This window comes from Eretmochelys imbricata, chromosome 1 (genome assembly GCF_965152235.1).
Source record: "Eretmochelys imbricata isolate rEreImb1 chromosome 1, rEreImb1.hap1, whole genome shotgun sequence".
NCBI lineage: Eukaryota > Metazoa > Chordata > Testudines > Cheloniidae > Eretmochelys > Eretmochelys imbricata.
Genome location: NC_135572.1, coordinates 82,037,281 through 82,064,332, shown reverse-complemented (window position 1 = coordinate 82,064,332; position 27,052 = coordinate 82,037,281). Strand labels below are relative to the sequence as shown.

The 27,052-nt window shown below is 39.4% G+C and overlaps 1 protein-coding gene across 13 annotated transcripts in view; it reads left to right on the top strand.

The window, feature by feature from the left end:
* MYCBP2 (MYC binding protein 2) overlaps positions 1–27,052 on the top strand; it is a 426,434-nt gene that overhangs the window by 327,699 nt on the left and 71,683 nt on the right. For 11 of the 13 annotated variants that reach the window (XM_077812568.1, XM_077812542.1, XM_077812622.1 and 8 more), the window contains 2 exons: positions 6,320–6,475; positions 24,811–26,460. In XM_077812568.1, the coding sequence (XP_077668694.1) occupies positions 6,320–6,475; positions 24,811–26,460 (1,806 nt within the window). The remainder of the gene's footprint in view (positions 1–6,319; positions 6,476–24,810; positions 26,461–27,052) is intronic. The other 2 variants (XM_077812587.1, XM_077812559.1) reach the window with 1 other exon arrangement.

Here is a 27,052-nt window from a genome sequence, read left to right as displayed (position 1 = left end):
CACCTAAACATGGACCTTATCACAAACATCTACAGACATGCGGGGCTGGTATGGTCAACCATGGGCACTGTCCCCTATACCATTCCCACCCAATTGGCCATATTGGGATCCGTGGGCAATGTATAGAGCCCCAAACCTCAGGCCCCCTAACCCGCCTAGGTCCAGAGCAACACGGGCCCCTTCACCAACTGTCCCAGCACCCTCACAGACACAAGAGGAAGAGACCGAGGAGCCTGGGGACACAGCTGAAGGTGACACTCTGCCGCCCACTCACATCTCATCTTCGTCACTGGATGAAATGATGATGCCACCACGCCCCCACCCCACACACACACACACACTCTATGGGGAATGATTTCAAATCTTTTCAAGACCTCTTCAAAAGGTTAGCTGAATCCCTGGACATTTTGCTCTCAAAACTACCAGAGCCCCAACACAAGCTCACGGACATACTCTAGGCATCCCCAGTAGCAAAGAGAGCCCTGCCAATTAATGATATCATGGAGCCTGCAAAAATAATTTGGCAGACACCTGCTACAGCCCCTCCCTCATCCAAGAGGTCTGACAAAAAGTATTACATGCCAGCAAAAGGAGCTGAATTTTTATTCACCCATCCCGCACCAAACTCTCTCGTGGTAGATGCAATCAACCAAAGGGGAAAACAACACCAGTCCATACAGACTGGAAAAGGCTAGACCTCTTCAAACAGAAAGTCTACTACTCTGCCACACTCCAGTTCCGCATAGCCAATTATGCAGCCCTACTGGCAAAATACAAACACAATCTGTTTGTGAAAATGTCAGAATTTATTGAATGTTTACCTGAGGACAGAAAAAGCAATACAAGGCAAACATTTCTGAAGGGTCTCTCATTGCTAGGATGGCCCTACAGGCCTCTCTTGACTCTGCAGACATGGTACCATGGTCTATCACTACCTCCGTGGTCATGTGCTGTACCTCCTGGCTCCATCTTTCTGGTTTCCCAAGGGAGGTCCAACAACTGTTGAGGACTTACCCTTTGAAGGGCAAGAATTATTTGCTGACAAAAAACGATGATTTTCCTCACACCTTAAAGGACTCAAGGGCAACCTTAAATACCTTGGGCATATAAAATAGAAATATCTGCAAATAAAAAGAAACAGAGCATGTTTTACATCCAGAGATTCCAGTCTACACTATACTCCCAGTCACAAAGACAGTACAATCAACAGTGTAAACAAAAACAAAACAGAAGTTGGCAGAACCAAGATGAATCTTCGACATCTCAACCATCCACCTCTAGACAATCATTTTGAATGTATAGTTGCGGGCACGAGACCTCCACACTCTGATTTCTGAACGAGATACGGCCCCCCGCCCATTCGGAAACTGTCACCATGCTACGCAGTCTGGAACACCATCACAGCAGATCATATGGGTTCTAGAGATTATCCAGGAGGGCTACTCCATCCCCTTTATTTCTAGCCCACCTAACCATCCCTCCTTCCCCATCCCTCTTCAGGGACCCTTCTCATGAGCATCTGTTAGAATAGTAAATAAATCAATTCATACCATTAGGTGCCGTGGAACCTGTACTATCCACACACAGGGAGAGGTTTTTATTCCCGTTACTTTCTAACTCAGAAAAAACCGGCAGGTGGAGACTCATCCTGATTTTACAAAAACGTAGTGAATTTGTGAGAACACAATGTTTCAAAATGGTGACTCTAACCACAATAATTCTGGCATTAGAGAAAGGAGATTGACTGTCAGCCCTCAACCTCCAGGACACTTATTGTCATATTACCATTCACTTGTGACACAGAGGATTCCTGAGATTCACCCTAGGGAAACAGCATTTCCAATACAGAGTACTAACCTTCGGCCTGTCCACTGCCCCAAGCGTTTTTTTTTTTTTTTCAAGGTTCTTGCTGTCGTTCCAGCTCACCTCTGCAGACAAGGAGTGGTGATATTTCCAAACTTAGACGATAGCCTGATAAGGGCACCAACGCAGCAAGGAGCAATAAACGCCATGCAGACTGATAACGCGGTTCACGGACTAGGGTTGCAAATAAATGTTCAAAAATCCAAACTGGTTCCTGTCCAAAAGTTGGAATTCATAGGGGCCTACCTTGATTGTCTCTCAGCAATAGCAGTGTTACCCCAACAATGCTTCCTCACTCTAGTCAACCTAATTTCAATGGTGATTAACAGCCCACAGGCATCTGCCAGAACATGCTTCCAACTCTTGGGGCACATTTTGGCAACAACATTTGTTGTAAAATATGCCAGACTCCACATGAGATGCTTACAGGCCTGGCTTCGAGCAGTGTATATACCGCACAGACACTCTATCGACAGGTGCCTCACAATGCCATGCAGGGTAAAAGACTCACTTACATGGTGGTCACAACTATACAATGTCTGCTCAGGAGTCCCTTTCTAGTAAAAAGCTCCAACCATGATAATCACAACAGATGCTTCCCTAGTTGGTTGGGGGGCACATCTTCACGACAATACGATCCAAGGCTGCTGGTCCCCAGTGGAGTCCAACCTGCACATAAATTTATTGGAGCTAAGGGCTGTCCCGAAATGCATGCGAGCACTTTCTCCCTTTAATCAAGAACAATGCCATCAAGATCCGTAAAGACAATATAGCATGCATGTTCTATATAAATTGCCAAGGGGGAGCAAGATCATACCCCCTATGTACAGAGGCAGTACATCTCTGGAATTGGTCCAGCACCAACCACATAGAGATATCAGCATCCTATCTGCCGAGATGTCAGAATACGACTGCAGATCAACTAAGCAGGGATTTTTCACAAACCCACAGGTGGGAAATGGATCCCAGAATTCTCAAAACCATATTCAAACTGTGGGGGTTCCCCACCATAGATCTATTTGCAACGCCAGAATGCCAAGTGTTCACAATATTGCTCCCAGACCGGATTGGGACACCACTCCCTAGGCGATGATCTCCTCCTAAAATGGGAGACACCACTCATTTGCGTTTCCCCCAACTCCATTCTTAAGCCGAGTCTTTCACAAGATCAGGCAGGACAAATCCAGGGTCATTCCCGTTGCACCCACATGGCCCAGACAAACGTAGTTCCTGTACCGGCATCAGATGACAGTGAAACTGCCTCGAGACCTTCCCTTAATACCTCACCTATCACAAGATGCGGGACACGTCTGTCTCCCCAACCTTGCAGTACTGCATCTCAAGGCCTGTTACTCCATGGCTGACGGGTTGAGAAGGACTGTTCTGAAGAAGTGAAAGATATACTACTGAACAGTCAGAGACTAAGTACAAGAAAGACATATCCATAAATGGAAACGATTCTGCACTTGGTGCCAGGACAAACAGATCTGTCCACAGTCAGCCCCACTGCCAAGAATCCTTGACTACATACTGGGCCTTAAAAAATTGGGGCTCTCCACATGCTCCATCAGAGTACACTCAGCTGCCATCACCTCATTCCACGACAAGATAGACAGTCACCATATTTGCTCACCTGATGATTAAATGCTTCCTTAAAGGCATAAAGAAAACTTATACCACACTAAGAAACCCTACACCCATGTGGGACTTCAGCCTTATTTAATGCAGTCTCATGGGAAAACCGTTTGAACCCCTTGCAACTTACTCCTTGTTGCACTTCTCAATGAAGCTGGCTTTCCTCATTGCCCTCATGTCCACAAGACAATGGGAGAATTAGGTGTCCTAATGGCACACCCACTTTATACAACATTCTGTAAGGATAAAGTAATCCTACGACCGCACCCTAAATTCATACCCAAGGTCACCTCCCCTTTTCATTTAAATCAGCCTACTTACGTAACTGTATTTTGCCCGAAGCCACGTGCTGACGGGAGGAAGGCCTCACTCCAGACACTAGATGTTCACAGAGCATTAGCTTTCTACATAGAAAGAACAAAAGCATTTAGAAAATCACCTAGATTATTCGTTTCCATAACAGAACGCTCAAGGAGCCAAATCATCTCAAAACAGAGGCTATTCAAATGGATATCTGGATGTATACATTTGTGCTACCAAAACAACTATCTGCAACCCCCATCGGGAGTTCGCATACATTCCAACAGATCGTTACCAGCATCTGTAGCCTTTCTCAGTACCTATCATTGACATTTGCAAAGCTGCTACCTGGTCATCAGCCCATACTTTCGCTAAACACTATGCTCTAGAACAACAGTCAACAGCAAATGCTTAGTTTGGACTATTCATCATCAACAGACCAACTTCAAAGCCCCTTCTCTCCACTGACAGCCCCTGCTCAATAGACACCTAAAGTGAAGCACCCAAAGGGACACTCCTCGAAGAAGAAGAAGAACGTTACTCACCTTGTGCAGTAACAAAGGTTTTTCTAGATGGTTGTCCCCTGTGGGTGCTCCACTGCCTTCCCTCCTCCCCTCCACTTCGGAGTTTCATGCCGATTCTCTGAGGTGGAGAAGGAACTGGGGGATGGTTAGCTGCACACAGCTACATAACTGCTCGGAGCAGCACAAGACGGCTATGGCACGTGTGCCGACCAACCGGGCACTGCTACTGCAAATCTCCAATTACAAACACAGGGTGCCAAAGCACCTACAGTGGAGCACCCACAGGGACAGCCATCTCATGAAGAACCTCAGTTACTGCACAAGGTGAGTAACCTTCTCATTCGTTGAAAATATGTGCCAAACAAAGATAATGGATCTTCTTTCTAAAGAGTTTCTTTGGCATTCTAAAAATGTACACATTTTTAAATAGTATTTTTTTTCCCCGAAGCAGACATGGTGGGAGTAGTTTTATTTTTTACAAAAATTACTAGTTGACCTAACTTTCTTTTGTTGATATTTATATATACAGAAAAAGTATAATACAACTCTTGACCTAGAATTCATTGTTCTGAAGATGGGCATTTTGAATTTGTGAATTCTGCACTAAACATGTCAGTTGTCTTTAGTGTAGTGTGGGATGGGGTAGTAATTGCAGAAGTAGTGATTCTTAAGGTTTTTGAGTGCCATATTGTTGTAACACTGAAATAAAAATGGTTACACAGGTGATTGTTTAGATATAGGTGCTTCAGTTCCAGCTCTTCTTTCATAGTAATTTTGATTTCTCATTTTTAAAACAAAAATATAGTATTAAAAAGAGAGAGAGAATAAGGAAAATATTTAATTTTGGTGGTGTTGGATCTTGTAGGAATCATTAGATTCTCTAGTCTTTTTCTCCTTTTGAAAAATTAGAGAATTTATTTTAAAAATCTAAAAAACTTCAGTTTTAAAGTAAGTTGTTCATTTGTTTCCAGTTTGTTAAAATTATTTTTCCACTAGTGCTTCTATAGTACTGTCAGAAGTGATATGGGATGTCAGAAACTGTATTTAAATAAAGGAACACTGTTAGGGTATGGTAGATAATAGGGGCCAAAATTATTGCTGCTAACATCTCAAGATTTGACCTTAAATGATTTAACCTACCTTTTTTATTGTATGCACCTTATGTTTGCAACATACATCTAATTCTTTCTTTTCCTTTTTCCAAACAAAGGCTTTCTTAAAAAAAAAAAAAATCACAACTTTCCTAAGATACCCTCCAACAGCCAATCCAATGTGCACACAGAGTTTTCTTAAGGAAACAAATTTCAGTTTAAAATCAAAACGTGGTTGTAAATAGTGGGGAGCATTTTTTAGCTGTGAAAAATGCCTTGACAGTGTTCTTTTAAGTTTTAAAAGCAAGCAAGTACTTTCCTAAACATGTCTCACACACACACACACACAAAATATGCCTGCCAATGCTAAATTATATTTTATCTTAACCCTTTTATTATCTTAACCCTCTCATCTGGCGATACTCATCTGAGAGTTTTGTTTGCACTTGTGTGTATTTCTGTGAATGGTAGCTGATTTTTTTGTTTGGCTGCTTTTGTTTGTTTTTAGCAAGATATAGGTGATTTGAGATGCATTTTGGAATGCATCCCTTCCAATGAGTCCCTTCCAACCCTGATATTCTGTGATTCTATGTTTTAAATAACAAGGGGAAAGAAGTCATGATTCTTACAAACCTTGTTCATATTTTTCAGTATTTGCATCACCATTCATGGGGTGAGGCCTCTACATTTAGCCATGTGTGTTTTATGGTTCTAAGGGATTTTTTCTCCAATTGTGTAAAAGTTTGTGCCGTATCATAGAGTTTTGGAATCAAAACGAACTATGTCAGAGATTAGTGCGGTCTTTATCAATTATCTTCATCTAAACTTCATTCAGAAGCATTTACTCTGCCTTTGTGGAGGATGAAAAATAACAGGTTGTAGTTTTGACTGTTTTGCTCACTACAGGTGACCAACTGAGTACCATACTGAATTCCATTCAGTCACGGCCTAATCTCCCAGCTTCTTCCATCTTTGATCAAGCTGCAAAACCTCCCTCTTCCCTAGTCCACAGTCCATTTGTGTTCGGACAGCCCCTTTCCTTCCAGCAGCCTCAGCTTCAGAGTAAGTCTGTCAGCCTTACCTGCCTCATCAGTCCATTTCTGAAGCTTTGTCATTGCTATAAGTCTTAGTTGCTTACCAGCTACTAATCATCCATCAGTGCATCTGTCTAGTTTTGTTCTTTTGAATTAATTTTTTATTATTCAGAAACATGAGTTAATGCTCCCAGAGAAGCATACTTGTGCTATTTTTATTTCAGTATTAAAATTACTGTATTGATTTGTATATATGTTCTGCAGTGTAGGTGGTATACTTACGAAAGTGTGTTTCTAATATAGTGTATTGCGGTAGGATAATAATTAAGGTCAATATTGCATACAATGCAAAATATTGTAATTCCTGTAACATTTAAAGAAATTTTGATTACAGATAGATAAACAGTAGATAAATATTTCAGTTTTCTATTTTAAAATGTTTGTTGCCTCCTACATTCCTTACATTGTCATAATTTTTCGTTAACACACTTGAAACTTGGAATTGGGACAACTTAATTCAATAATTAGAAACATTAATAAGAAAAGCATTTCTGTCTAGCATAGGTAGCCACTGGCGTGCTCGTGACCATTGGCACCAAAAAATTGTTAAACATTAACTGCTGATGGGATGAAGAAGAAACTGTTAAACTTTTTCTCAAGTTAGAGGTCATTAAGAATGGCAGATTTGATCACCCTGGAGAGGTATTTCTCTTTATCCACAGAACAAGTATAGTACAGGTAGCAGTAATACAAGCCTCCCACACACACTGTCCTTCAGAGGTGCCTTATTATTTTCTTGTAGAAACCATTTCAGTCAGTTCAGTCTCTGCCTCTTCATTCATTGGCGTCCTCACTGAGAATAAATCAAGAATGTGAATTGTGATAGTGGTCTGTAATATGTATACTTATACAGTAAGAACTAGACTGAGCTCTCCAGTTCATTTCACAAACCCTTCACCAAAAAGCCTTCAAGAACAATAACTTTTTGATTATACCAGAGTCAAAAGAATGACCTGGAAGTGAAATACTAAGCCATTTAGACATCCTCTGAGCCATCCAATATCAGGGAGGAATTTAACTATAAAATTGGCAATTTTGTAATTGAATAAAACTTTTCTTTATCATTTTGAAAATATTTTTCTTTAATGGAAATGAGCCTCCCTTCTGTCTTACTGATACATACCTTTCTTTAATTAGTCTGTCCCTGTGTATGGTAAATTAAATCACATTATTTTAAAATAAGGGTAATTTCTATTGCCTGAATCCTCTGAGTCTCTGCAAACAGGTGCACTGCTGCATCAGCATAAAGCCCTGTTGAAGTCACTGGACTGCCACAGTGACACAGTGAATTGGAGGACTTGGGGCATCATTCTAAAACTGTCTGTCTATACAAACTGTTACTTAAAAACACTTTTTAGAAAGGTTGAATTTTCTATTGGATTACGTTTTCCTGAGTAAGTTGCCTTTTTTTTTTCCCCGTCACATCTTTCATCATGGGGAGCTAGACCACAATCATCTCTTCATTTTTGTCACTCTTCATTTCTACCATGACTCTTTTTTTCCCCCCATCCCCCAATCAGTGGAAAGAAATTTAAACTTTTCTTTTAAAAAAAAAAAGACCACTAGGGTGGTGGTTTGCTTTTTTAACACATTTGTCAAATTGCATTTAAAAATTATCCATTGACCCTTTTCTAATGAGATAATCTAATATTCCAGTTATCTCTGAATAAGGGTGGGTAGAGTATCTACTGTTTCTTTTTCAAATTATATCATCCCCCATAGTTCTGGGATGATATTTCAGCTGTCATACTCTTTTCTTCTTTGAATGGGCCATGTCTTCTGATCCACCTTGTTATGTGAAGACTCCTCTATTGACTAGACAGGAAGCAGCTAGACCTGTGCATTTCTATGAACTTCATGCCTGTCACCATCTTTCTGCTGTGTGTGCTTGCCACTACATGGCAGAAAAGGGATCCCATTTCCATGTCAGACAAACTTCTTAATTCTCAAGCGGGATTGTCCTATTTCCCCTCTCTCCAAATTTTCTTTACTACTTTAACTCGCCACTTTTCTAATAAACTGTCTTCTACTTCTTTCCCCTTCTGTCCACCATTATTCACGCCCAGTAAAGTATTGTCCCTTTCTCTGAGAACACAGGACAATAGCTTCAAGATGGCAGACTGCAAGACGGAAGACTTATGAAGTATGTCTATCAAGGAATCCTCTTCTCTAGTGGGTATAGGAGTCAGTATTTTCTTTAATCTACTTAAATATTTATAGTGCAGTTATCTCTGAACCACCTTGTTCTCACAGTGGTTCTTCCCAATATGAAAATTTTGACTGATCATAATGGGAAATTGGGCTGCCTTCACCTTTACTACACTGGCCCCCACAAATCCCCATAAAGCATAGTGAGGCTATGCCAGCGGCACTTTGGACCAGCAACTGCATAAAAGAACACCAAAACCATCCTCAAGAAATCAAAAAGAATGTCTGAGAGAATGTCTCCCTTCTCAGTCACCATGATATACAGGAAATCTTGTATATCAAAATACTATAAAAAGTGTAAAGAGGAAAAAACCTCAAAAGTTAAACCAAACATTTCAGATTGCTTCTCACTAGAGGAATAGGATTTGTCAGCATCTGAACATTCAGAGGCACCCCCGCAGGGCAGGCTTCTATCAGTACTTTGAAACTACAGTGAAGCCTATTCGTTTGTTCAGACGTCCTTAGCATTATACAGGGAAAAAAAACACTGCTCCCACTTAAGGTCAAATGAGTCTAGGGATTGTTAACAAAATTACAATTGCATTATCTTTCATAACAGGAACCAGTATTGATTAAAAAAGATAATCCTCATAGATGGCATCCAATACCATCACTAGGAAATATCTGTCTCTATCTGTAAAGCAGACCAACAAGAAGAGAATCTGATAGCACTAGCCTGCACAAAGTGGTGTGACACACAATTTTGAAAAGTAAAAGCTGTCATACCCTTCTTTCCGCTTTAGCAGTAGAGGAGAGTTAAGATAGTTCAGTATGTATCAAAGTTCCTTTCTTTCCTGAGGATATTCCAAAATCAGTAGACTAGGAAATCAACAGTGAGAGGTGTGGAAATAGGAGTTTCAGGGGTTGAAAGTCCCACCACGACCCTGTTTACCCTTCCTTCAGGTCCAAGCCATCACATTGGCTACTAGGGATAGATTGAGAATCCCGTCTTATTGGTGGAGTCTTCTCATTTCAGCATAACTTAGGAGATCTTTCTATATAAGCAAATGATTCTTTGTGTGCTCATCAAGAGGGAATTCAGTTGAGCTGGAGAAATTCCTGGGAAATCACATAGTTCAGTCATAAATAGCAAAAATATTTCAGATACTGGACAAGACATACACAATAATATGTTGTTGAAATAAATTTGGAGTAATGAGGATACTGGTATGGAAGTTACTAGATTGCAGGCCCTAGTTCTCATGGGAGACTTCAATCACCCTGATATCTGCTGAGAGAGCAATACAGAGGTGCACAGACAATCCAGGAAGTTTTTGGAAAGCGTAGGGGACAATTTCCTGGTGCAAGTGCTGGAGGAACCAACTAGGGGCAGAGCTCTTCTTGACCTGCTGCTCACAAACCGGGAAGAATTTGTAGGGGAAGCAAAAGTGGATGGGAACCTGGGAGGCAGTGACCATGAGATGGTCAAGTTCAGGATCCTGACACAAGGAAGAAAGGAGAGCAGCAGAATACGAACCCTGGACTTCAGAAAAGCAGGCTTTGACAACCTCAGGGAACTCATGGGCAGGATCCCCTGGGAGAATAACATGAGGGGGAAAGGAGTCCAGGAGAGCTGGCTGTATTTTAAAGAATCCTTATTGAGGTTACAGCGACAAACCATCCCGATGTGTAGAAAGATTAGTAAATATGGCAGGCAACCAGCTTGGCTTAACAGTGAAATCCTTGCTGATCTTAAACACAAAAAAGAAGCTCAGAGGAAGTGGAAGACTGGACAGATGACCAGGGAGGAATATAAAAATATTGCTCAGGCATGCAGGAGTGAAATCAGGAAGGCCAAATCACACTTGGAGTTGCAGCTAGCAAGAGATGTTAAGAGTAACAAGAAGGGTTTCTTCAGGTATGTTAGCAACAAGCAGAAAGTCAAGGAAAGTGTGGAGGCACTGAATGAGGGAGGCAACCTAGTAACAGAGGATGTGGAAAAAGCTAATGTACTCAGTGCTTTTTTTGCCTCTGTCTTCACGAACAAGGTCAGCTCCCAGACTACTGCACTGGGCAGCACAGCATGGGGAGAAGTTGACCAGCCCTCTGTGGAGAAAGAAGTGGTTTGGGACTATTTAAAAAAGCTGGACTAGCACAAGTCCATGGGGCCAGATGCACTGCATCTGAGAGTGCTAAAGGAGTTGGCGGATGTGATTGCAGAGCCATTGGCCATCATCTTTGAAAACTCATGACAATCGGGGAAGATCCCAGACAACTGGAAAAAGGCTAATGTAGTGCCCATCTTTAAAAAAGGGAAGAAGCAGGATCTGGGGAACTGCAGGCCAGTCAGCCTCACCTCAGTCCCTGGAAAAATCATGCAGCAGGTCCTCAAAGCATCAATCCTGAAGCACTTAGAGGAGAGGAAAGTGATCAGGAACAGTCAGCATGGATTCAACAAGGGCAAGTCATGCCTGACTAATCTAATTGCCTTCTATGATGAGATAGCTGGCTCTGTGGATATGGGGAAAGCAATGGACTTGTTATTCCTTGACTTTAGCAAAGCTTATGACACTGTCTCCCACATTATTCTTGCCAGCAAGTTAAAGATGTATGGGCTGGATGAATGGACTGTAAGGTGGAGAGAAAACTGGCTAGATTGTTGGGCTCAACGAGTAGTGATCAATGGCTCCTTGTCTAGTTGGCAGCCGTATCAAGCGGAGTGCCCCAAGGGTCAGTCCTGAGGCTGGTTTTGTTCAATATCTTCATTAATGATCTGGAGGATGGTGTGGATTGCACCCTCAGCAAGTTTGCAGATGACACTAAACTGGGGGGAGAGGTAGATACTCTGGAGGGTAGGGATAGGATACAGAGGGCCCTAGACAAATTAGAGGATTGGGCCAAAAGAAATCTGATGAGGTTCAACAAGGATAAGTGCAGGGTCCTGCACTTAGGACGGAAGAATCCAATGCACCACTACAGACTAGGGACCGAATGGCTAGGGAGCAGTTCTGCGGAAAAGGACCTAGGGGTTACAGTGGAAGAGAAGCTGGATATGAGTCAGCAGTGTGCCCTTGTTGCCAGGAAGGCCAGTGGCATTTTGGGATGTATATGTAGTGGCATAGCCAGCAGATCGAGGGACGTGATCTTTCCCCTCTATTCGACATTGGTGAGGCCTCATCTGGAGTGCTGTGTCCAGTTTTGGGCCCCACACTACAAGAAGGATGTGGAAAAATTGGAAAGCATCCAGCAGAGGACAACAAAAATGATTAGGGGACTGGAACACACGACTTATGAGAAAAGGCTGAGGGAACTGGGATTGTTTAGTCTGCGGAAGAGAGAATGAGGGGGGATTTGATAGCTGCTTTCAACTGCCTGAAAGGGGGTTCCAAAGAGGGTGGATCTAGACTGTTCTCAGTGGTAGCAGATGACAGAACGAGGAGTAAAGGTCTCAAGTTGCAGTGGGGGAGGTTTAGGTTGGATAGTAGGAAAAACTTTTTCACTAGGAGGGTGGTGAAGCACTGGGATGCGTTACCTAGGGAAGTGGTGGAATCTCCTTCCTTTGAAGTTTTTAAGATCGGGCTTGACAAAGACCTGGCTGGGATGATTTAGTTGGGGATTGATCCTGCTTTGAGCAGGGGGTTAGACTAGATGACCTCCTGAGGTCCCTTCCAACCCTAATATTCTATGATTCTATGATACCACTGGTCCTTAAGACCTTCAAGTGCACAAAAGATGCAGATGATTCCAGGTGCAGTTCTCCTCAACACAGAAGTTCCATTCTACTGGCAGGATTGTCTCCCCTCCACTGATCTTAAAGGCAAACCTGAAGAAACCACTTAGATACATACAGATAATTCCCGATGTTTGCACCTCTCCTAATATCAATTTAAAGCTCTCCTGTGCAGCCTCATGACCATCTTGTGAATATTTACCAAAGTCCTGGGCACAGTTATTGCTAATCTTAATGGCAAAGGAATACCTTTATATCTGTTCTAAGGTGGCATCCACATTCAGGATGTGGATTTCTGTAGTACGCTACTGTCATAAATATAAAGGGAAGGCTAACCACCTGATTTAAATGTAAAGGGTTAAGAAGCTAAAGATAACCTCGCTGGCACCTGACCAAAATGACCAATGAGGAGACGAGATACTTTCAAAGCTGGAAGGGGGGAACAAAGGGTTCTCTCTGTGTGTGTTGCTTTTGCCGGGACCAGAGCAGGAATGCAGGTCAGAACTCCTGAAAAAAGTCAGTAAGCAATCTAGTTAGGTATGCGTTAGATTCTGTTTTGTTTAAATGGCTGATAAAATAAGTTGTGCTGAATGGAATGTATATTCCTGTTTTTGTGTCTTTTTGTAAATTAAGATTTAGCCTAGAAGGATTCTGTATGTTTTGAATCTGATTACCCTGTAAGGTATTTACCATCCTGATTGTACAGAAGTGATTCTTTTACTTTTTCTTTAATTAAAATTCTTCTTTTAAGAACCTGATTGCTTATTCCTTGTTCTTAAGATCCAAGGGTTTGGGTCTGTGTTCACCTATGCAAATTGGTGAGGATTTTTATCGAGCCTTCCCCAGGAAAGTGGGTGTAGGGCTTGGGGGGAAAAACGTTTCCAAGTGGGCTCTTTCCTAGTTATATTTGTTAGACGGTTGGTGTTGGCAGCAATAAAGTCCAGGGACAAAAGGTAAAATAGTTTGTACCTTGGGAAAGTTTTAACATAAGCTGGTAAAAATAAGCTTAGGGGGGTTTTCATGCAGGTCCCCTCATCTGTACCCTAGAGTTCAGAGTGGGGAAGGAACCTTGGCAGCTACAGACCATGGAAACCACACTGAGAGCCCTGCAGAAAATAGGTCTGTCATGAACATCCAAAATAATAAATTATCTCTTAGACTATCTTTTCCATATGGGGAGTGATCATAAACAGGTCAGAAGACATCACATCCCTGACAGCAGATACAAGAGACAACAGACATTTATAGCCTTAAGGAATTACAAAGTCTCGTTAGCATTGTAGCTAGTCATGTTAAATTGCTGTTGTGGGCAAGATGATAAATAAGATCCCTCCTCATATATCAGCCTCTCCAAATGTGCAAAACACACAACCAGAATGGCAGAGTATTGCTAGGTGTTGAGAAAATTTAGGACTTCCTACAGTGATGTACTTCCCAGGAATTATTCAATCAGATAAAAAAAGAGAACTAACAACCAATACCAGCATTGGGTGGAAGGTAGATTCTGCTTTACAATAGGCCAAAAGATTGCCATCAGTGAAGAAAAATAATGCTCTTTAAACTTACTTGAATTTCAAGTGATCCAGTAGACCTTCTACAACCGCAGTCCTTGCTGGAGGATCAGTATATCCTTGTGATGTCATCATCACCACAGTGGCCTACATCAACAGGCAATGTGCCAAAAAGACATCCAAGGATTTAATGAGGTGGCAGTACTTCTGTTCTAATGGGCAGAGGAAGGTGTGATATCCGTTGAAGTGATGCACTTAGAGCATGATAAATGACACCTAGTTAAATCATAAGAGACTTTCCTTATGTAGTTGAAGTGTCCTTGCAACCGTCTGCTGAATAACATTCTCCCTTCATCGTGCCTGGAATGGCAGACAACCACAAGGTGGAAGTGTTCTAGGAGAAAAGGCCAGAGAACAGGGACATCAGATGCTCTATAATTGGACAGGTCAGAGGATCTGCTATATATCTTATCTTCCATAACACTTCCAAAGAGTCAAGGTGGGAGAGCCAGGGTCTTTCTGGTTCCATCTGCATCAGACACATTGGTGCTTCCATCTCATACTGTAAATGACTTGCCCTTTAACATAACTAGACCTGCTTCCTCAAGGAACAGTCAACCACAGCAATCAAATTAAACTTGAATCTAGCACTGTGATTGTTGAACAGAATGAGACGAGTGTCTATTCCAAAAAAAGTCATCAGTTCCTTACTTGCTGCTCAACTGGATCCTTTTTAAAAGATCTACTTAACCAACTGATACAGATAAGTGGAGTGGGCTAAATGGTAATCTATACATTTGATCTTTCAGTTCCTTTAGCACCTTATGGGTTTACACTTCGATTTTACGATGAATCCTGTCCTGGCTGGTGGAGTGGCCACTGATAGACCAGTCACATGTACCACAATTTCCCAAAGCAGCAGCAAAGAGAAAGCTTCCCTAAAGTTTTAGTGCCTGATTTGGAGTCCCAGTTTAGTGCAACCCTTCAAACCATTTTGCTCAGTTGCCCTGATTTTGTATTATTTAATCTGATGGAGTCCAGAGTCCACAGTTGGGTTTGGATCCCTATTCTGCAAGATGCACAGATACATAGGAAGACATGGCCCCTCCCCCAAAGAGGAGTGTACAGTCTAATTTAAGACAAGATGCACCAGTGGTGAGTGAAACAGAAAAGACTTGGATATATTATAAAAGTTACCTTCAGAAATTAAGAATTGTATGCAAGTAATTTTCTCACTTGAGAACTTCCTCAGTTTTTGGAAGCGTGTATTGATTTGTTTGCACTCAGTTCACCTAAAGGTCTGTCTCAGTATACTGTCTGGCAGCTTTTAAAGCTACATTCATTCAAGACTCAAGGAAAATATCTCATTTATTTTACAAGAAATTTAAAGCTTTTGAAATTAAGCATTTCTTCTGTCAACAATTTAATTAATAACTTTTTTTGTTAGCGCAACTGTGTCCATTAAGATATCAAATTGTCATTTTTTCAGACAACTGGGTTTTCAGTTTTAACATCCAGAATTAAATAACACAGTTGAGATTTTTAGAATCCTGACAGATTGAGACAGAGAAATCCTATTAAAATCTAACTTGCTTAGTCTTTAAAAAATCCCAGTCTACAACGCCAATATAGGATATGTTCTAGCCAACCTGTGTTAGGGCTAAAATGACTCTCACTCTCATCAAGATATTTTAGTATACAATGCAATAAATATTTATCACCTAATTTCATTATGAAACATGGTGTCCACCAGCTCTGTGCCTTTGATTATTCTCATGGAAACTCTCTCTCTCTTTCCACCTCTTTCTATTTGAAACCTCCAAAATCCATGTATTCAGAATGAGTAATAACTGTGTGTTTGCATGTGTATTTTCATCCAAGGATTCAAAATTCTTTACAGATAATTAAGCCTCACAACTCCTTTATGTTAAATATCAAACCCATTTTACAAATAAGATTCGTTAAGAGATGCTTCCTAGGGTTTCACAGCCACATCAGTTGTAAATCTAGGTACAGTGAATCCAGGAGTTCTGCTTCTAAGTCTTATGCTCTAGCCAGTAAGCACTTCCTGCAGTAATGCATCACAAAATTGAAATCAATAATTATATTCAGGGAGAGTTAGACATCAAAAGGAATCTGTGTCTTAATCATTTAAAAACAGCTGAAGCTGCTAGAATCTTCTGACTTATTTTTCTGTAGATATCAGTGATGTTTAAATGCAAGCTTCCATGGTTTTATACTTAGTTTAAAATCTTGAGTTTTGTCCATATGGATTAGAATGTGTTCATTCACTATTTTTAAGGGTGCCTTACTGTGGTGGCAAAGCTTGTAAATTCCATATGCAGAATATCTTAGATTCAGGATACTTGCATGCTGAGTTACGGGTAGATATATGAGAGCCTATGCAATTTGAGATCCAGTGTTTGGATGGGTGAGGAGAAAGAAACATTAGAATTAACCCAGAACTGTACTCTAGTATAGGTACAGGTTGAAAAGACGTGTTTTTGTGGTGGTGTGGTTTTTCCTCTTGGTAAAAATTCATGCATAAATTCTGCCCCAAACCATAGTTAACAGTGTTAATGTTGAGAAATCAAGCATAGAAAAATCAGTACATTCAAAACGCCAAGTTTGTTTTGTTCCCATTGGTAACACTGCATGTTATGTAGTATTTTGTAGTCTTTTTCCTATTAAAATGTAAAGCTTTATATATCTATTTTTTAACACATGCTATAAAAACTTGTGGTGTGACAGGTAAGGTTGCTACCATGTTAAACTTTTAGATTTTCATGGCCCTAAACATTGCATTAATCCTGGATGGTTTTTAATTTAATTTACTATTATGTGTAAGTGTTTTGGGGCTTCCACACATCTACTCATACTTGCTCTTCTTCCTCAATTTTTAATTTTGTATATGTTTAGTTTTCATGTTATTCATTACTGATTTACTAAGATCTCTGTGTTCTGGCACTACTAGGGGACTGTCGGTATTCCCAAACTGATTTCCTTTCATGCTCTCCAACATTCTTTCTTCTCCCTTGCACAAGAACAGTTTTTTCTGTCACACCTGCACACACAATGAGTTATGGCACACTCTCTTAATAATCTTTCAGGTTGTACAGGGTCTCCTATGTAGCTTGAACTCTAGAAACTCTCTAATGGATAATATAAACTCTACATGGTCCCTGATGGAGTTTAGAAATAGCTGAACTTGGAATCATGGCAAACATTTTCCCTGCAACACCTCACATGGTCCTTGTCTCCTAACCACAGAAACAGCAACCTTGCCATCACACCAGCACCCAACTGCATCAGTGTACTCGCTCCTGAGGCACTTTTAAGCTCACCTTAAATCTAGAACCTTAAATCAGGTACACCTTATATCTAGAACATTGTGGGCACTACCATAAACAATTAAGAGTATTGAATTAGAGTGCGTTGGAGTCCACATGCTTTACCATAGACTTAATCAGCATTTCTTAAAAGTGTGGAGAGGGACACAAAGGACTAATTGCTGGGGATAATGCACAGGTATGGCACCCAAACAACCATAACTCTGCCCTATAGGGACACAATGAAGGGGGGGAAATGTAATGTCTTCAGAAATCATTCCAACCTAATCTGGGACCACAAATAAAGACGTGCCTTAATCATACAATTATTGCATGGTATTACTTTGGAGTAGCACAAAGCAATCAGAGCATACTGTCCAGTTAAGCTCTTTTTTTGCAGTTGCTTTGCATTGCCAGAGGAGCACAGAGAAGCTGGAGTGTGTATTTGAATTTCCTATCAGTCCTCAAATTTCTCCTCCCTTTTGCACTCTAACTTCCCTTGCACAGAAGCACAGCATTTTCCCCTCCCACACATACATACCTTCTTTTGGTATGGTCAGGTGGGTAGCTTTTGAAAATGAACATTTAGGATTAATGACCACTTTTGCTATTAATTTTCATAGCCAAGCGTTCTTCTCAGTAGAGGCTGGTACATTAAAATGGCCTCCTTCAGAGAAATTTGTGGAGAATTGCTCTTTTTCCAAATTGTCACTATCTTCTGTTGTTCCTAGGGAACTGAGGCTATAGCAGCCTTCAGTTAATGTGCCTTTTTTTTTTCAAAATGGCCATTATCTACTTGTTTCCATTGTGAGTGAAGCCAGCAGCTATTTATAATAGCTGCCTGTGGCCTAACAACATGGTAGATGATAGCCATTTTGAAAGAGTGCAGTTCTCAGAGGACTCCTTTGTAGCAGAATATTTGTCAGCCCTGATGAAGAAGAGGGGAAGGTGTGGGGTGCAGCTGAGGTGACAAGACTGTTAGGGGGAAGGGAAGCTGGGTGGGTTGGAGCAAACAGCCAATCTTCACAGTGCAGAGAAAATCCAGTCAAAACTGTAGACAGTTGTCTGAATGTTTAAAGGACCAAAGATTCCTGGTTTGGCTGCTCCTGTTGCTACTGGATGGCTCCTCTTTGCAGTTATCTCCCAAGCCCACAAAGTGGGAGGGAGGCACAACCCAAGTCTATATGTCCCTAGAGTGCGGGGTGAACTCACCAGCATGGTTTTGGATCCAAAGAGTTGCTGGAGGGGAAGGGGTGACCATGGCTGTGCCCCCTTTTACCGTCTCCCTTCCCAGTGCAGCAGTCCTTGCTTTGGATGCTTCTGCACCTACTAGCTGGAGTTGCAACAATCCAGCCATTCCTCTTTGGTTACATAGCCAGAATTCTTATCCAAGTATTCATAGTTCACATCTTTACTACAACGGCCTCTTCATTTTTGGCCTTTACTATTGCAGCCTTGGTCCCATCTAGGCTTTTCAGATTGTTACTGCTAAAATCATCTTGGCTCATTGTTCTGATTATGTGAATGCTCTTTTTGAGTCTCTCCACTGGCTTCCCCTTCAACTCTACATCAAATGCAAACTTCTTGTCTTTATCTTTTCATTACTTAGTCAAAGCTTCTGCTACCTGATCTAGTAACGTATCATAACGTTGATCCCTACCTTTGTTTCACCAGTATTTCCAACCTTTACTGCCCATCAGTCAACTTCTCCTGTAAACACTCCATGCTTTTGCCGCATTCTGCCCCTAAGCATAGGAAAAACTCCCTGATAAAATCCAAACAAACACTACCCTATACTCCTTCAAATCCCTCCTTAAGACTCACCTCTGTCACCATGTCTACAAAACCCAGCCTGGTGATCATGGGTAGACAGGTGACAAGCTGTGACTACTCTTCTTTTCCTTTTCTTCTCCATTCCTTCTTACCTGTATTGTATTTTTTTAACAGGGTGTACATGTAACTAAGAAAGTTGTATTAATTCTTCACCAGTTTCATTTGCGTGTATATTGTATCCTCATCTTTTGTCTGTTTGTATCTATAGACTGTAAGCTCTTCAGCACAGTGATCATCTCTTTTCTGACTGTACAGCACACTGTAATCTCAGTCCTAATTCAAATTGGGACCTCTGTGTGCTAGCATAATAATAAATATTTAATAATAAAACTTAGGCTCCTTTGAAAATCCCAAACTAAATAGGTGGTGAAAGAAGGAAGGCAGAAGGGGATTAATGAACGCAGATGGGATAAGGAAGGAAGAGTGCAGAGAAAATATTAAGAGAATGTGACATATGGAGAGGACAGGCAGAATGTGAAGTGACACTGAAGTGAAGAGATGGGTGACAGGGGTTGGAGGAAGTAGCCAGTCAGACGAGACCATAGAGTCTTTGGTTGGAAGAAATGAGCTCACTAATGTAATGGACCCAGCTAGGCTTAGGTTGTTGTTTTTTTGTTTTTTTTTTTAAAGGATATTTTGTAAACTGGAATATCCAAGCATGTTCTCTCCATCACAGAAAAAAATTAACGTCTATGCTGGAGTATTTTTAATCAAAAATACTACTTCATAGAGGAAATTTGAAGAGGAATTAGAAGTGGGTATAATGGAAATAGATATGGGATGACTACAACTATGAAACTTTGACTCTTTTCTGCATCAGAGGCAGCTGCATTATTATTATTATTATTTATTATTTATTATTTATTATTATCACATACACCCTTAGTGCTAGGTAGCTCACAGTACAAATAAGAAATGGTCCCTTTCCTAGAGAACTTAAAATATTTTAAAAGGCTTGAATATGCCCCAGTGAGGGAAATTCACACACTGTTTTCCAAGATCTGGAACTGTGGCATGTATTAGCTATCAAATATTTTTGACGCATCAGATATTTTTGTGGGGAACAGTAAATGTGGCATTGGGCTTTTACATGTTTATTATTCTAGGATATCTGGATGTGAAGCTTATTTTCTCTGTGGCAAATTTTGTAAATTCCAAAACATCTCTGGATGAATCATGGTATAAAGTTTGGAAGAAGGGTATAAATTGCATTAAGCTTGATTTTGGATATATCTTAACAGTTTGAACAATAATTTACTGAGATGTTACAGTTGAATAAGAACTATTAGATCATTTTGTGCAGCCTTCTTGAATATATTCAAGTTCATTGTCCAGATTTAAAAAGCTTGAATGATCTAGCTCCCACTATTACCCTGGGGTAATAGATATTTTTCCCACTGGTACTACACCTCAGCTTTCCTTTGTTGAGATTAATCCCATTACAACTGCTGTCGGAGACTAATTCTCTCCTTTTTTTAATATTTGTATATTCAGGTATTTGTAAAATTCAGTATATTTTTAATCATAAATTAGTGAAGAAGAGGCTCCTTGTTCTACTACCACTGCATTTGTTCTCTCGGGATCTATAGAAATATAAATATATTATAATATTTCAGGTTTCAGAGTAGCCCCCCACCCCCACTCTCCTGCTGGTAATAGCTCATCTTAAGTGATCACTCTGATTACAGTGTGTATGGTAACACCCATTGTTTCATGTTCTCTATGTATATAAATCTCCCCACTGTATTTTCCACTGAATGCGTCCGATGAAGTGAACTGTAGCTCACAAAAGCTTATGCTCAAATAAATTTGTTTTTCTCTAAGGTGCCACAAGTACTCCTTATAATATTTCAGAATATGCAGTCATATTGTGGCCTGTTCTCCATTCTGGTCTGGTGTAAGGGAATAAAAGGGGCATAAGACACCCCATGTGGGGGAGAACTATACCTCTGCTGCTTGTTCAGAGTCACTATCTCCCACCATCATGCTTGACTTCAACCCCCAATATGCCTGGATGCGTCGTTACGCCAGTGTGTCTTGGAGCATATGCTGTGACAGGTATAGATGAGTTGCACTTTATTCCCTTCCCAAAGGCAACAGGGAGACTGGGATGGATATTGACTCTTTGAGCTGCAATTTCCTTCCTGCACTGATTTAGGGGCAGCACAAACTGACAATCTCTAAATCTTAATGAAAAGTAAATACAGAAATTGTAAATATATAGGATGAAAAGATCTTGGGAAAGTTACCAATACAGACACCCGTGTTAGGAACAGAAAATCATGTTATAGTAAGAAAAGCATGATGCTTACATATCAAATTAAAATTTTTAATTTTTACTTACCGTACTGTTCCTCTAATCTTTGTTAATACTTCTTTATTTTGATATCCATTACTGTAAAAAGTTTGTTTCTAAGCATACATGTATGCTTTTTTCCTAGTGTGTTTTTTTTAATTAGTGTTTATTTTATCTTTGTGAAATAAACTGTCAGTGTACCCAAGATCTGGCATCTCTGTTATATCCTGGAAAAATAGTTTTCAAATAAGAAATAATAAGCTTAATGGTGGGGGCATCCATTCACTAATCTCAAGTTTATGCTAATGTTTGATTGAGAAGGTGAATGTAATCATTTATGTTTTAATATTCTGTCTTGAAGAATGGGATTGTTGTGTCAAGTGTTCAAAGTGTATGTGAACTCCATCTTTCTTACCCACTACAACAACTACCCTTAAAACTTAGGTCGGGAGATACTTAACCTTTTTGTATGCTTCAGTAAATAGAACACTAGAGACACAGGCAACAAATCTTTTATGAAATACATGGGTTGATACCACAGTTCCTCAAATACACTTGCCTCTTGAGCTTCTGCAAAAAACCTTTTCTAAAGCATGCTATTTTCTACTGCATATGCAAATTAAATCTCTAAAGACCATTATTACAATAACTATTCGATTTAATTTTACTAAAGGAAAAAGCTAGGAGTTAAGCTTAAAAATTGAATTTTACAGCAAGACAGATCTAGAGTTAAGGCTAAAATTCCATGCTAACATTTCCATGTCACTTACATTTTACAAGTCTAGAGTTTTGTTATGATATACTTTTTTTTAAATTATGGCACACTTAGTATGTATGGAAATATTTCCTTGGTTTTATGGCTTTATGTTAGATAGTTCAGGCTACTTTGACTCAGTGGAGCAAAATTCATCCTTGATGTAACTTCAGTGAAGTTAAGCATGGAGTTATACCATGAATGCATCTGGCCTATTGTTTTTAAAGGCATAATTCTTGCCCTTCACAATTTTGAAAGCATTATTAAGAAAGGATCTTTCTTATAGAAGTGTGGGAGTTGACATGCCAAACTCCTCTTCTGTTTTTATAAATAGATTATATATGGATAAAATTTTCAATCCATAATTAATTGTTTATTAGAATCTCATATAATCCTAGTCATGTCATTCTGTAATACTGATCAGTTAAAAAGTTCATATTATGCATGTTAGGTTATACGAAAAAACCGCCATTACTGAGTTGAGTTATAATATTTTTTTTGCATAGATAAAAGGAAAAATAATTCCAATAAAAGCACTGAAACTGCCTTTAAAAATGTAACTTATTTTATTTTTGTAATTGGAATTTTCAAAGGTGAATCTCCCACATATTCTCTTTAGTTTCAGTTAAGAACAGTTTAATTATTGCTACACAAAAATGCCATATTACAATTCTAAATCATGTATGTAAATTTATAATTATAAAAATCTCAAATTGAAACACAGTTAAGATAGTTATTATTATTGTATCATCCTTTGTTTTTATAATAAACTATAAACTCTGCTGTCTGTCCCACAAATACTTGGTTATCAGTTTTTCAAAATGCATGTTTAAATCCTAAAACTTTCATTTTTACTCTTTAAAAAAATTATGTAAACCTTTTGAAAAAATGTTCCAAATTAAATACCATTCTCATATAAGACATGTTTAGGAGAATGTATTTTAGCAGTGAAATACAATATATTTAGCAGAGTAGAGACACATCATTTGAAATGCTTGTTTTGCTTGTTTTTATCTTTGCTAATCTTTTCCATTGAATCTATGCTGCTTCTGTGCCACTGTTTTCCACTATAGAAACTCCATCCCGCTGCCTTGCTTCTCGTGAGCGCATTTACAAAAGTAGTGATGTAGCTGGGCCTGCCTCTGCTATTTCATCTCTGTCTCACAAACTGAAGGGTGGGTATGCATGCAAACACAGACAGGTTATTCAAATTTTACATTAGAAAATGGTTTTTCTCCTTCCGTTCATTTTCATTCCATTCACTTGATAAAACACTTTTTCAAAATGAATGTTAAAGTTTGATATGTATGAGTGTTTATATAATAGAACAACTCACTGTTGCTTATTTAATTGTAATTGTTTCATAACTTGTATGTTGAAGATGGAGTGTTAGTTTACAACCAGTTAAGATACTATAAATCAGACTACTGTCATACATGTATGAATATTTAGACAACAAACTAGTGAAATTTTGGAGGACAGGGAGAGATTCATTTTCATGTTACTTATTTTTTCATTAGTTTATTTATAGACTAACATTTAATACAGTATTAATTAACTATTCCATTTTTGTGCTGGTTGAGTTCAAAATGCTGACACATTTGTGGAACTAATTGTGTTACCCTGTATATCACAAGTGTTGCGATCATTGAAATCAGTGGGATTAATCACATGAGCAAGGGAATTGCTGTATAAGGCCAAGGAAAGAGGAGGTATTCTAGATTTATTTATTCATGATTACTCAGTAGCTTGCCAGCATTGTTTATAAATGCCATCCTGTAAAATAGACTCACTACATCCATTCATAGAAAACAATATATGGGCAAATTACTTTCTTCTTGTGATCTACACTATTCAGCCTTGTAGACATGTATTTTTACATACATTTATAAAAAGCAATTACATAGATAATCAGATTGCCAATCAGATAATGGATTGGCAATGAATTGGAGTAAATATAACCAATTACACTGTCTGCATCAAAACAAAAAAGATGAATTAGTAGACGAGTTGTCACATGTATTTATTCTCAACTGACCTTAATAATATGGCAACCTCCAACTTGAGCCTGACTTTTTTGCAACATGTCTGGAACATGCTTCTTATCCTAATTTACTTGTGTAGTTTCAATTACTTTCTATATGTCCTTTTTGTCCTTTAAGCATAGAAGAAAAATAAATAAGTAGCCAAGAGACCATCCTGCAAGTTCCATAGTTGTAGTCAGTCTAACATATGTAAAACTAATAAATAATAATTTTGTTGTGACTTTGGTAAGCTTAGCTATGGTAAACTTAGCTAATAATGCTTTGTATTCTAGCTTCCAAGTAAACAAACTACTTTCCCTTATTGGTTGTTAGTGGAGGTTGTGAACTCAAATTCTCCATACGGTATAGTAGTGCTTTTGCTTTCTAGGTAATTTCACAAGAAGTGCATTTTCTATTAAATTCTTTCTTGTGCATGTTTTAAAAGCATGCTCATGTATATATTTGTGCACCCTTTGTAAAGGAGTTTCAAGTAATCAGTGGTTGCATTATAATTGCAAAAAAATCCTTTTTATCAGCTCTGTTGACACTTTTGGATGTTAACAGAAGCACCTGGTTGAATTCTATTTTTGTGTTCAATTCTGTGTCTTTTAATTTGTATTGTAATGGGTATCAGTTATAAAATGTAGTAATAATTTCACTATAAAATGTACCATACAGGTGACAGAGTGAATTTCACAGCCACTGCTAGACCAGTTTCTCCAGCAGGAAAATCGGATATATCAAAACACAGGGCTGAGAGCAAGTCACCCAAACCTGATGGACGTGTGATCAGAACTGTTGCTGACCAGAAAAAAACAAGGAATACAGAAGGCTTATCTGCCAGTGAGTCTCTTATGTTGAAATCAGATGCTGCAAAGTTGAGGTCAGATTCTCATAGCAGATCATTATCTCCAAACCATAACACTTTGCAGACACTAAAATCTGATGGGAGGACAACTTCTGGTCTAAGAGCTGAATCTCCAGGACCAGGAACACGGTCTTCCTCACCAAAGCCAAAGCCACTCACAGCAGGAAGATCCAGCACTTCTGGTGCTAGTTCACCACGATCATCATCTCCGCACGATAAGACTCTACCTCAAAAAGCCTCAGTCCCTGTAAAAACAAAGCTTGATCCTCCTCGGGAACGATCCAAATCAGACTCTTACACACTAGATCCAGACACACTTCGCAAAAAGAAAGTACCGCTAACAGAGCCATTAAGGGGACGGTCCACTTCACCCAAACCAAAAATTCTATCAAAAGATGCAAAACCTGTGACTGAAACTGAAAATAGAGCTCCTTCCCCTCACGTTGTACAAGAAAACCTTCACAGTGAAGTTGTTGAAGTTTGCACTTCAAGTACTTTAAAGACAAATAGCATTACAGATAGCACATGTGAAGATAGCACAGAATTCAAAATTGTGGATGATAGTTCTAATAAAATTCATTTTAGCATAGGAAAAGCACCACTGAAAGATGAGCAAGATATGAGAGCTTCTCCAAAAGTAAGCCGTAAGTGTGCTAGTAGGCACACAAGACCCAAAAAGGAAAAATCTGGCTTACTTTTCAAAGGAGATGGATCCAAATCTGTAGAGCCAGCCAAGCAAGCAATGTCGCCATCTGTTGCAGAATGTGCCAGAGCTGTCTTTGCTTCGTTCCTGTGGCATGAAGGAATAGTCCATGATGCTATGGCTTGTTCATCTTTTTTGAAGTTTAATCCAGAGCTTACCAAAGAGCATGCACCAATAAGAAACAGTCTTAATCAACAACCTACAGAGGAAAAAGAAACCAAGTTGAAAAATAGACACTCATTGGAAATATCATCTGCTCTTAATATGTTTAACATTGCACCTCATGGTCCAGACATATCTAAAATGGGCAGCATCAACAAAAACAAGGTCCTGTCTATGCTTAAAGAACCACCTCTGCATGAGAAATGTGAGGATGGAAAAACTGAAATTACCTCTTTTGAAACAACTAGTCATTATACTATGAAATCTAAATCTCCTCTTCCCTTAACACTGCAGCATTTGGTAGCTTTCTGGGAAGATATTTCTTTAGCAACTATCAAAGCAGCATCCCAGAATATGATTTTCCCAAGCCCTGGTTCCTGTGCAGTATTAAAGAAGAAAGAAAGCGACAAAGATAACAAGAAAACCAAAAAGGAAAAAAAGAAAAAAGAAAAAGCTGAGGCTAGACCAAGGGGAAATCTTTTTGGTGAGATGGCCCAGCTTGCAGTGGGAGGACCTGAGAAAGATACCATCTGTGAACTATGTGGAGAATCCCATCCATATCCAGTGACTTACCACATGAGACAAGCTCATCCAGGTAAGACTTTTTTTTCCCCCCCATAACCCAGTCCTCAATCAAAGTTTATTTTTACATAATTTGTATTTTGACAGTCATTATTGTTATGAAAGTAAATCAGGCCTCCTTAGCCATAGTGGGAATTGTTTTAATTAAAAGAATAAAGAAATTGAAGACCTTGATTCAGCAAGGGATTAAGCATGCATGTAGTTTTAACCACTCATGTTTAAAGTTACAGGTATATTTAAGTGCCTTGCTGAATCAGGATCTAAAAGCAGTTAAAAAGCTGAATTTACAGTACCTATTTGGAAACACAATTTTTAATCTAAAATCTTAGTTTGTGACTATGTAGGGAAAATGAGAGGAGATAAAAAATAAAAGCCTAACTTTAGTAGGAGCTCTAGGTTGCAAAACATTGCCATTATAACCCCATGTTTTCAGTCACTGATAACTTTCTGAAACTTTAGACTAAAATTTTTCAGACCTGTTCTCTGGACAAGAGTGAAGATTCTTGGCAACTTTGAGCAAAAACTGTTCAGCCTCTTGCAAATGGGAGGAAAAGTGGGGGGGAATGTTTACTTTTGCCACTATTTTTGTTGTTTTTGTCAAGCAG